General features: G+C 34.0%; 4 protein-coding genes across 5 annotated transcripts; 3 read left to right on the top strand and 1 right to left on the bottom strand.

Annotated features, from left to right (window-relative positions):
* The first annotated feature begins 72 nt into the window (after positions 1–72).
* Pomp (proteasome maturation protein) lies at positions 73–1,684 on the top strand. Its single transcript, XM_012373704.2, has 5 exons — positions 73–220; positions 598–698; positions 920–980; positions 1,051–1,226; positions 1,315–1,684. Exons 1-5 carry the CDS (start codon positions 218–220, stop codon positions 1,400–1,402), a joined length of 429 nt encoding a protein of 142 aa, XP_012229127.1. The 5' UTR covers positions 73–217; the 3' UTR covers positions 1,403–1,684.
* A 75-nt stretch (positions 1,685–1,759) lies between these two features.
* On the top strand, positions 1,760–3,596 carry LOC105676174 (homocysteine S-methyltransferase YbgG-like). Its single transcript, XM_012373880.2, has 2 exons — positions 1,760–2,202; positions 2,260–3,596. Exon 2 carries the CDS (start codon positions 2,309–2,311, stop codon positions 3,272–3,274), a length of 966 nt encoding a protein of 321 aa, XP_012229303.1. The 5' UTR covers positions 1,760–2,202; positions 2,260–2,308; the 3' UTR covers positions 3,275–3,596.
* A 136-nt stretch (positions 3,597–3,732) lies between these two features.
* On the top strand, positions 3,733–6,356 carry LOC105676175 (homocysteine S-methyltransferase-like). Its single transcript, XM_012373882.2, has one exon. It carries the CDS (start codon positions 4,479–4,481, stop codon positions 5,442–5,444), a length of 966 nt encoding a protein of 321 aa, XP_012229305.2. The 5' UTR covers positions 3,733–4,478; the 3' UTR covers positions 5,445–6,356.
* Positions 5,640–11,657, bottom strand: LeuRS (Leucyl-tRNA synthetase). Of its 2 annotated transcripts, XM_012373879.2 has the most exons (17): positions 11,314–11,657; positions 10,985–11,151; positions 10,525–10,737; positions 10,235–10,441; positions 9,994–10,155; positions 9,672–9,910; positions 9,366–9,591; positions 9,068–9,286; positions 8,541–8,994; positions 8,335–8,473; positions 7,988–8,258; positions 7,671–7,918; positions 7,363–7,597; positions 7,025–7,282; positions 6,731–6,946; positions 6,402–6,645; positions 5,640–6,324 (listed from the first exon to the last, which is right to left on the bottom strand). In XM_012373879.2, the coding sequence occupies exons 2-17, from the start codon at positions 10,997–10,999 to the stop codon at positions 6,107–6,109; spliced, it is 3,564 nt and encodes a 1,187-aa protein (XP_012229302.1). In that variant the 5' UTR covers positions 11,000–11,151; positions 11,314–11,657; the 3' UTR covers positions 5,640–6,106. The 2 variants fall into 2 exon arrangements, with proteins under 2 accessions (XP_012229302.1, XP_067211493.1); XM_067355392.1 differs by lacking the exon at positions 11,314–11,657 and having other exon boundaries at positions 10,985–11,171.
* Between the last annotated feature and the right edge of the window lie 148 nt (positions 11,658–11,805).

Genomic DNA, 11,805 nt, shown 5'->3' with positions numbered 1-11,805 from the left:
TTATGTTTTATGATATTTTACCAGCCTTTACAGATGTAAATACATACGAATGGATGTACACAGATAGCGCTGCCGTTGATCTCTCCATTTTTCCTTTTGGTGTGTAGTAGAGATTGGTAGAGATTTCTAACCTAATTTCTAGAGTGTTCGTAGTTATTGTCACTCTTGTCATTTTGTTGATATATTTGTCAGTGTGCGTGACTTTCAGACCGAAAAAATGGTATTAAATAACAATATTCTTTATACGTCCTGTTCATATATACATTGAGCTAGTACTGCAATTATTTTATGTTTTATTACATATATAAGTTTATATTATAGGTTATGTGAACAATGACAATCGATTTTGACTATTTATTTTATTATTAAATTTATTACTGTCAATAATATTGCACAGTAGTAATCAAGAGTAAATTTTACTTATGTCTTATTATATAAAAATAGTTTATTGTGTGTAATTTTTATTATACATTACTTAACTCATGCTAAGTAATGATTAATAAATTGCTATACAAAATGTATCAAAAAAGCTTGCTCATGTAAAAGATGTCTGGAATATCTGTGATAAAAAACTTATTTTGTCTTAAATAATTTTAGAGTTTTGGATTGCCATCTATCATTCCTAAATCTACTAAACCTGAGCAGTTCGACATTAAAGGTGGAGCGAACTATGATATACCTAATCCTATGACATCAGGGTGAGATACATTATTAATCAAATTTAATTAAATTTAAAAAAAAATAAATTAGCTAAGTTATTTTTTTATTTTTATTAATCATTAGAATGATTGGAATTATAATTAAAACTTATTTTTGTATAACATAAATATTTTTTATGTAAAAATAATTCTAAATGATCATAATAGGATAGTCTCTGTTTTTATACAGTCATATATTTGTATTATTTTTGTTCGTCTAGTCTATCAGCAAGTAGACAAAGTGTTGGTTATGCACATCCTTTGGAAGCTTCAGAAAAAAATGTAAGAATTATTGTATTTCATTCTATTGGTAATTCTGAATTAATCAATTATAATTGCATTTGTATTTCAGTATAAAAAAAATCAGGATCGCATGGACATGATATTACTCAGGAATACACAAGGATTACACGCACCATTGCGTATGGCTATGGAATTGAAGGCTACTGAGAAGATTGGAAGACTTCCATTCTTACCATCATCTAATATGATGCGAGATGTTTTGCTTGGACGAGATCAAGACATAGGGTAAGATTTATAACGATCATTTTTGCCATGACAATTTTAGTTCATGTTTGTCAATTTTTGTTCACATATATATTTTATTGCTTTCTAGATTTGAAGATATTTTCAATATTCCTGAATTCAGGGAACAAATGGGACAGCCGCATGCTGTTGTAGAAAATCATCTTGGAATGTTGTAAAAGTTAAATTCGCAAAAATTGCATCTTTTAATAAAAAAATAAAAATTTATATAAAATTTAAAATAAGAATTATTAATAAACATTACAGTACTGTTTTTATAAGTTAAATATATACTTTTTCTTTCTGGAAATATTCCAATAATAATAATTAAAGATAAAGATGTAAAATGTGTTGGATTTTATAAAATCTAATGTATTTAACATATGTTAAAAAAACAATAGTGGTAGATTTACTTAGAAAAAAGAAGCATTAATTTAACAAATAAAAGATAGTAAAAATGATATATTTGTTTATAATCATTTTATAATTGTTTCATTTATCGATTAATAAACACATCATTAAAGGTGGTTTATATATTCAACGAATTTGTGTTGTAGATTGTGAGTGTTTATCTCATCACATAGCATATAAATAATTATCGCTTCAAGTAGTGACGCCAGATTTGAAACTGCACTAGTCGGTACACTTACCATCATGTACAGTCGTTATGTTGTTTTAGTTAACCAATAACATTGCTTCAAGTGGAGCTCCGGTATCATCATGTGTTCCTGATCGCAAAAAATCATAAACACAGCATCCAATTCAAAATATTTCTGAATATTTCTTTCGTGTTGATAATAAAGTTGATTAAGCCGAAAGAATTTCATGTAGCGATTCACTGTTCCTTCTTTGGTTACTGTGCTAGCACAAACATAAAAGGAAAGAAAAGGAGAATTCGCTCTAACCTAACTAAGAAACTCGGTGTTTACAGTTTATTTCGCGAGGATCCATCAAGGAATAATTGAAAACGGAATAAATTGTACGTATAGCGAAACGAAAGTGATTTTACAGGATCATGTAGTAATTCAAATTCAAGGAACAGCATCAATCATCGACGTTGAACGAACTCGCCGGTATAGTCAACAATGACGACGAAGATCCTGGACGGTGGTTTTTCCGGGCAGCTCTCACGCCATGTAGGTGCGAAGATCGACGGGGACCCATTGTGGACGGCGCGATTTCTCGCAACTAATCCTGACGCCGTTTACGCCACACACTTGGACTTCTTGCGTGCCGGCGCCGATGTTATCGAAACTGACACTTATCAAGCATCCGTGTCCGGCCTGATGAAGCATTTGAATGTGAGCGAACGTGAGAGTCTGGATTTGTTCACGAAGGCCGTCTCGTTGGCCAAGAAAGCCGTGCGCGATTATACTCGAGAAACAGATGGCCTCGAGCAACATGCTGACAGAAGACCTATAGTAGCTGGCTCCTGTGGGCCTTATGGCGCTTGCTTGCATGATGCGTCAGAGTACTCCGGATTCTATGGAAAAACTATATCACAACAGGAATTGATCGATTGGCACAGACCACGCGTACAGGCGCTATTGGATGCGGGTGTTGACGTGCTGGCTCTGGAAACTATACCCTGCGTCGAGGAAGCGGAGGCCCTGCTGGAATTGTTGCAGGAGTTTCCGCACGCTCGAGCCTGGTTCTCATTTTCCTGTCGGGACGGTCAGCTCATATCAGACGGTAGCAATTTTCAAGAAGTGGCCGTACGCTGTTACCGTTCTTTGCCGTCACAGATCATTGCAGTTGGTGTTAACTGCATCGACCCGAAGTATGTGACTTCCTTGTTGAAGGGAATTAACGAGAATATATCGTCACCAGATTTCATTCCTCTGATAGTGTATCCTAATAGAGGTGGCAGCTATTCCGCGACCGGCGAATGGATCGCGGTTCCGGATGATCATTCCTTAAATCTACCTATATCGAAATGGTTGGACATGGGAGTTTGTTACATCGGCGGCTGTTGCAAGATCTTTGCGGAGGACATAAAAACAATTCGATCGATAGTGGATCAATATCACGCAAAAACTGCAGCGACATAATCATTTTTACAAGTCAAGCTGATACGGCAATCTTCGAACAACTCGGAATGACACAGCAATCTCCGAACTTGTATAATATATTTTTACACAGGTATCAACACGCGTGTTAAAATCAATAATGATTAAAGATAAAAAGATAAAAAGTATACTTGCAATCAATTATACAAATTGAATTTGTTAAATGATTTGCAGATTACTATAAAGCTGATGCAACATATGTATATATGACCATCATCGCAGTATAAAAATTGTCATGATGCAATTGCCATGAGTAATTATTTGTAATAAGTATACAAGATATTTATCAGTCATAGTTATTGCAGCATTTTGTAACTGTCAATTTTTATATTCACAAGATTCTCTTCCTCATATAATATTTCATATTCTATTTCTCCCACATATAATATTTATAGAGATAAAAAAAGAGATATATTAAGTTACTTCTGCGCGTCGTACATTTCTCTAGAAAAAAATTTTATATAATTTATAAATATATTTTTATATAATTCTTAAATATATTTCATGACAGAGCGAATAATGCAATGTTCACTATCTCGTCACGTGCATAACTGATGATTGATGATGGTAAAACGATCATTAGAGACTAGAATAGATTAGATAGTAACATTGAGAATTATTTTTTATTTTAAAGTTTTTTCGATGATTGCTCAAAACCCGTATTATCTTGCATTCTACGCTTTCCAACTATTTTGTTCAGAGGTCATGTAATTTATTTAGAATACCGAGTGGAAAGGGAAATGTTTATTCAGATATCGCAGACGATGCGTCTTCTTAATCTTTTGTCTCGTCTTGTCGCCTTCCACAAATACCTGCCAATAATGTGGCCACGTTGCATCAGCGGCAGACGATCCGCGTGACGCGACGATTTAGAGCACATGCGCGATGTACAATGCGGAAGACGCAACTTTATAATCTCTGTTTGTTTGCCGTCGGCGACATGCACCTCACCCATGATTAAATTATCAAAATGTAGCTGCAACGATAACAACTTGTCCTCGAAAGTTGTCTCCGTGATACGTATAAGATCTGCGCATTGAACCAACTTCTTCATATTGTTGTGGAACATGCCGTTCGATTGAGACGCGCGCTGTGCCTTTGAATTCGTCGCAATAAAATTTCCGTGTCATTGTACGATATCGGCACTTTGATACAGAATTTCACAAAATTGAAGCAAAGAGACATCATGTTGGAGATAAAAGTGCTAGACGGTGGATTTTCCACGCAGCTGTCCACTCACGTGGGTGAAAAGATCGACGGTGATCCTCTGTGGACCGCACGCTTCCTCATTACGGATTCGAACGCTGTCTTCGCTACTCATTTGGACTTTTTACGAGCTGGCGCCGACATTATACAGACGAACACGTATCAAGCGACAATTGATGGCTTTATAAAATATCTGGAAGTCACTGAAAAAGAGAGTCTTCAGATAATCCACAAAGCTGTTGATTACGCCAAGGACGCGTTAAATGTTTACATCGAAGAAATAAAGGATGACGCAAACGTGACGAACCGAAAACCATTGATCGCTGGATCGTGCGGTCCTTATGGCGCCAGTTTGCACGATGGCTCAGAGTACACTGGTTCGTACGCCACACGTGTATCGCGAGAATTTTTAATCGATTGGCACAGGCCTCGTATACGGGCGCTATTAGACGAAGGCGTTGATCTATTGGCTATAGAAACGATACCTTGCGTACGCGAGGCAGAGGCTGTAATCGATTTGCTCAAGGAATTTCCAAATGCACGTGCGTGGTTGTCGTTTTCTTGTAAAGACGACGGGAAGAGTCTAGCAGATGGTGGCAATTTTCAGGAGATCGCTGTGCGATGTTACAAAAATGCGCTACCTGGACAGATAATAGCAATCGGCGTTAACTGTATCGCTCCATATTTGGTCACCACCTTATTTAAAGGCATCAATAAAGGCAGCACAGACGACCTTATACCATTGGTGGTATATCCTAATAGCGGCGAAAGGTATGTGGTATCTGAGGGATGGAAAAAGGAAGGTGAAACTCCGTCTTTGCACGAATTCATTGACGAATGGCTGGATCTCGGCGTACGTTACATTGGAGGATGTTGCAGGACATATGCTACAGATATAAAAAAAATAAGAGCCAAAGTGGACCAACATAGAGATACAATAATTTAACGAACATTGATAATAATATTCTATGTAATTTCCATGACAGATATAAAAGTATGCCTAATGTTTGTCATATTATATATTTTAAACAGCAAATTGTTTGTGTTTTAACAGAATTACGTGCCATAATATTCCTTTTAAGAATTTTTATATTTATATGTATAAAATATTCATTAAGCATATCAAGTTTACTGAAGTATATCAAATTTAATGAATATTTTTTATTGATAAATAAATATTGTACAAAGGCCTTACATGGTCTTCTTTTCATAGAGATATACGTGAATTACTATTAATCTGATATTTGCCTTCATTGTGAAAATAATTTGGTATATTTTTGTATAACAATCAGTAGCAAATTTAAGTTTTTGGAATCGAAGTTATTTGTGAAAGGCCCTTTTAGGAAGGGAGCGAGAGGCAATAGATCTACTTTTTTTACATTTAAAGAATCATTTTGAACTTAAAAAACCTTGCATTTGACGCATAAAATTGCAAAAAAACAATCTTCTAAAATCAGAAACAGCATGTTGAAGAATTTGAAACAACGCGTAATCAGATCAGATATAACTCGGGCGATTGGCAAATACATAATAGATATATGTAATAGATCTGCTATTGATAATACTCTAATTTCTTCATTTCATCGTCATATTATCAAAGCAGCTCTATTATTTTCCTTCAGATGTATCAATATATATTAAATATTTACCTATCATGTATGTACTACCTGCAACATTTATTTCAACATTTTCTGTTTCTGTATTTAAACTAAATACAGAATTAGATGGAATCTCAGTTTTTCCTTGTAAAATATCCGTTGCAATTGGTTTAGTTCTTGGTCCCAAAATTGGATCGTTATACCGATATAATGTAATTGAAGCAGGGTCTAAATAAAAATGTGCATTATACAGTAATAAATACAGTGTCAATTAATTTACTAATCATGCATAAATTTCCACATACCTTGTATACGTTTATTTTGTTTTACAATATGGGACACGACATCTGCAGTTGTATCATCTTGCGAAATTACCACATCCATTTCAAATAAACCGCTACCAATTTGCGGATTAATAGCACGTATTGAAACTAAGGGCTTCGTATGGAGTTTTTCTACGGAAAAGCTCATGTATGGAACACCCGGACAACATTCCTCTTTTGTCTTTTCTGGAGCTTCGTCCGTATATTTTATAACAATATCATCAAGCTGAATAATAAGTGAGATAAAACTATAGTAAATATACAGTAATATACGATAATAAAGAGTCGAAAAAGATGTGAGGACTGCTTACGCCTAATGTACTTTTCAGATAGTTTTTGTTGCCTTCAAGTACCGTCTTCTCATCAAAATCAAGTGTTAAGTTCAGTGCACTGAGACCAATAACTTCCATTTTTTCCTTTACGAGTTGCACGAACGGCATTACTCTTTTCATGTATTTTTTTAACTCGGTTTTGCTTCCTAACTCTGTGGCGAGTACTTTATTGTCGGGTAATTTATCTCCGTTTTTCTGCAATATACACAAAGATATAAATGCACAGGAAAAAATTAATTATTGCGTGCTAAATTATTACTACAAGAGACTTACGGAATACATTTCCCTCATCGTAGTAAGAATAATACTTTGCCAGTTAGGGTAAGTCTTGGCTACCCAAATAATTCCTAGCGTAGGCTTCTCTATATCGGTAACTTGATTCTTTTCCTTTGAAGACTTTTTCGGTGTCATGTAATGTTTTAAGAGGATTCTAAATGCGTGAGCGGCATCCATCAGATATTGGGATGATTTTATTAAAATTTCGTCTATTTTCCCCACACTGGGCCATCTCGCATTCAATATGCTACCATCCTAAACAAACCATATTCGTTGATTTTTATATGCAATACTAAAAATCTATAACGGTCCGTTTTAATGCTGAAACCACTTACTTTACCAACAAGTTCCCATACATGTTCGCAAACGTGCGGACAAATGGGAGATAAAATAATTATTTGAAGTTCTATGTATTTCATAATGAGCGTCCAGTTGATACCATCAAGTGCACTCAATTGCAAATACTTATCTCTGGCCGCTTGAAATTCGAAAAATCCTGTCTTTAATGCCTCTTTATAAAGCATTTTTGCATAATTTTCGCCAGTTTTACGTACTTTCCAATTCATCTCGCTGCATCCAATAAATGTATGTATTAATTTAGTTCTATATATAATGCTATAAAAATATAAAAGAAAAAAAATACCTTTCAAATACATTATCATTAAAAGTATGTGGCGCATCGTGTCTGAACAAATTTTTCGATTTCAACACTTCTTTGACCCATTCTATAAAATTGTACAGTCTAAGAATTCCCGCATCGGCTGTACTTTCAACGAAATTGGCATCCTCTATCGAATCGCCAGAATCAGCTAGACAGAGACGCATTCCATCAGCCGAGAATTTTTCCACACTTTCGACAAGCGTTAAAAAGTTACCCTCTGACTTGGACATCTGTGTGTTAAAATAACAATTAAAAATGTGCATAAAGGAAATATTTCGAAATGTTTATCAATATATTACCTTCGCTGAATTTAAAAGTAGATGACCGTTTGCTCTTATTCCTTGCGGCCACATTTCAGGTTGATTCGGCCATATCGCTGTATGATTGTAAAGGAAAAACGTAAGATGATTCTGTACGAGATCTTTTCCCGAAGTCCTCAAATCTACTGGATACCAGTACTGAAACTCGTGCTTCATACGTTCGAGAATTTCTTTTTTTATATTTGTCTCGGGCAGTTTCGCATCTTTGAAAAAGATATAGTCCCATACTTCTGGTGTCATATCACTAGCTCTAACAAAAACGATTCAATATTTATAGTTATAAATAAAACATAACAGTATGCAATATCACTTTTAATCTTATTTACTTTATTCCATATGCATTAGGTTTGTCTCCTTTGAAGGTTCCGCCTTGCAAGAAGTGCGCTATTGTGTAATAAGCCATGTAAATGGTAGAATCTGACAGAGATTCTATCAACCAGCTTTCATCCCACGGTAATTTCGTACCTAAAGATCTGAGAGTTAGAAAAATGACTATATCATTAGAAGAAAAATTTGCAGATAAAATATTTACCAAGGCCATATGTTCTTGAGCATGCATATTCGTGTAACCAGTCGAAGCATGCAAGAAAATTCTTTCTAACTTCATCATGGAAGGTATCGAGATTCTTTAGAGCTTCAAGTGTCTCCTTTTTCCAATTTTCTTCACCATAATCCAAGTACCATTGATTGCATAAGGCCACTACACATTTGTCATTTGATCTTGAAATAATTGTTTTTTCAGGTTCATAATAGATAACTGCTTTGCCACTGTCAATCATCTCCTTTTGAATTAGTTTCTTTACATCTTGTATCTTTTTGCCCTTATACGGACCTACTAACAGTACACCGTCGTAAAATCCTTTCAAGTACGCTATCTCCTTTGCTTCTGCAAGTTTATCCTTATCATTTTGAGATTGAATCTTTAATTGATCGTACAATGTTACTGCTATTAAATTGCCAAATTCTGGAACTTCAATGATCGGAATCTAATACATAAAATATATTAATAGTTTTATCTTACTCATCGTTCACGATTAAGCAATTTCAATTTGTTCTTACTGGATCATAGGGGAGCACCATCTCGCGGGTGATTCCATATTTCTCTCTAAGTGGCTGTTTCTTCTTTAAATCCATTAATGCGGCATAATCGTCGGGAGAATCACTGGGAACAGAAGTTACGATACCAGTACCCTTGTCTTCTTTTATCGTCAACATAGGTAATGTGTAGATTATTTTATTGAATGTGAGAGGCGCTTCCAATGCCAATCCTAATAAGTCCTGTAAGATAAGTCTTATATTTAAAAAAAATATATTAAACAATATATTATTATTTATTATACAAATAAATAGATCATACTGTGCCCTTGAATGTTCGAATAAAATCTATCTTTCCCTCTTCTTTAAAAAAGCCTTGATAAGACATATTCCTCGCCGCACGTTCAGTAGAAATAAATATCTCTCCATTTGCTAAATTATACGCTAAGTAAAGTATGTCCGGATGTAACCAGCAATTCGTTTGACCATACATTGTTTCCGGTTTCAGAGTTGCAGCTACAAGGTATACTGATTTTTTGCCAAAACCCCTGCAATATTTGCATATTTTACAAAATCTACCAAACAATTGTACTAACTTTCATAAGAAAATGGCTAGAAAAGTTATTACTTAATTTTTCTAGAACAAAGCAGTTTCATTTTGATCAATGTAAATTCCTGTGGCCCAACGCCTTCACCAGAGGATCTATCATGATCCATACATGGTTGACCATCTTTTGGTGAATAAATAGTGTATCTTTTTCCATATTTGATTTTGTTCCTCGATTGTAAATGTAGAAATTGCCAGCGTATAAAAGAGTCATAAAATGGATTTACATCTGTTGTAATAAATGTTCTTCGCCAGTCGACCTAAAACAGTATTCAAATCTAATTTAGATATGCACATTGCAAGAAACAATGTCTGAAAGTAATTATTCCATTTTGTATCTTACATGAAGACCAATAGATTTTAAGTCTTTCACAGCAAGTGGTGGAAAGTAATCTAACCAATGTGCAGCATCAGCAAAATTCTTGATTTCTTCATCTTGTAAGCCTAAACTTTGCATAATTTGCCATTGATATTTTGCCGAACTTGCTTTGGCAACTGCTTTACTCTGTAATTGACATCAATTAATAACAATATATTTTTTTAGAAATATCTATTGTGCCATTATGTTAAAATTCTTATTTTACTTTTTTTCCTTTGCTTTTATCCTTTGACACTACATCATCCACTTCTTCTTTTATCTCAATTTCTTCAGGAAACTTTGGTGGATAACCATACAGTTTCATTTCTCTTTTTAATTTATCAGCGCATGCTTTAATAGGCATACCAGTGCAATGAAAACCAAAAGGAAAGAGTACTTTCTTTCCCAAGAGACGATTGTACCGAGTAGCAAACTAAAAAATATACATATATTTAAAATAAATAAAGATAATATATAAAAACATGTATGTAAGAATATAACAATGTAAATATATACTTCGCATTTTGACAATGAAAAAGTATGACCCAGATGAAGACGACCATTCATATATGGATATGGAAAAGTTGCAAGAAACTTTTCATCCTGTGACCTTTTGCTTTGTAAAGGTGCGTCTACTTCAAATATTTTCATTGTTTCCCATTTTGTTTGTATATCTTTTTCAATTTTTTGAAGACATTCAACCTTGAAAGTTCCTTTTCTTTCTGTTGTCTGTTACATAAAAAACCACTTTATTAACAATTTAATATCAAAATAACAATATGTTGCTATAATAAAATTATATCGCTGTAATAAGTTTCATAAATTCAATAAAATGTTTAAATTCGAATTTATAAATTTACGATTTTAGAAGCCGGCGAACAGGTTAAGATAAATCTGGATGCAATTTGTGACTAAATACATGTAAATTTTTGACAGAAATAACAGATTTTTAAGACGTTAAGACTTATGTACTTACCACAATCGTAATCATGTCACAAATAGCAATTATTAATCGTAAAATATGTTTAGATAACGCACCAACCGCACACACGTGCTAATTAACAATGTGTCTGGGATTAGATATTTCCCAACTAAACTGTTGGATTTCCTGACACAACAGGAAACAATGGTATACTCGAGAATCTTGATATAAAAAGAATATACATTAGAATGGTTAAGTGAATAAAAAAAGTTAAGATAAAAAAGGTTAGAATATCAATTTTATTTTATATTTAAATCTGGAACGTAAAAAAAGTTTAGATAAATTTTAGAACTTTTGAAATGAAATCCATTTGAACTAGATACCTGACTAATTCCTCTAGTATGCATAAATATCCAGGTTCAGTTTTTATTCCGCCACAATACGGAACACGTGTAACGTACACTGCATTCAGGTAGAACTACCAGACTGTATCAGACTGAAGAGTCTTTACGCGCTGTACAAAGCGTTCTGCGAACGGTTTGAAGAGCATTCTATCAGCGCTATTGCGTCATTCTATCTTTATCGCTCATTAAACGTAAAACAAGGACGCAGAGTATAACAAATTTATACATATCGTCCCATACTCATATTTACTCTGCATATAAATTCGTAGAAGTGCAGAAATGTAAGCAAAAATTGATACATTATTGTTATGGAATAGATATATGGAATAGATATATAAAATAGATACATGGAATAAAGCTAATGCAGTAGCTTGAATTTATTCATGAGCAAATAATTATTTAGTAGAGAAATATATTCTCTACGTATCACACATCATGTGATGCAATACATATAAGTATTACAATTTTCTG

This window comes from Linepithema humile, chromosome 5 (assembly GCF_040581485.1).
Source record: "Linepithema humile isolate Giens D197 chromosome 5, Lhum_UNIL_v1.0, whole genome shotgun sequence".
NCBI lineage: Eukaryota > Metazoa > Arthropoda > Insecta > Hymenoptera > Formicidae > Linepithema > Linepithema humile.
The sequence above is the reverse complement of the archived record's forward strand: the minus strand, read 5'-3'. Positions and strand labels throughout refer to the sequence as shown.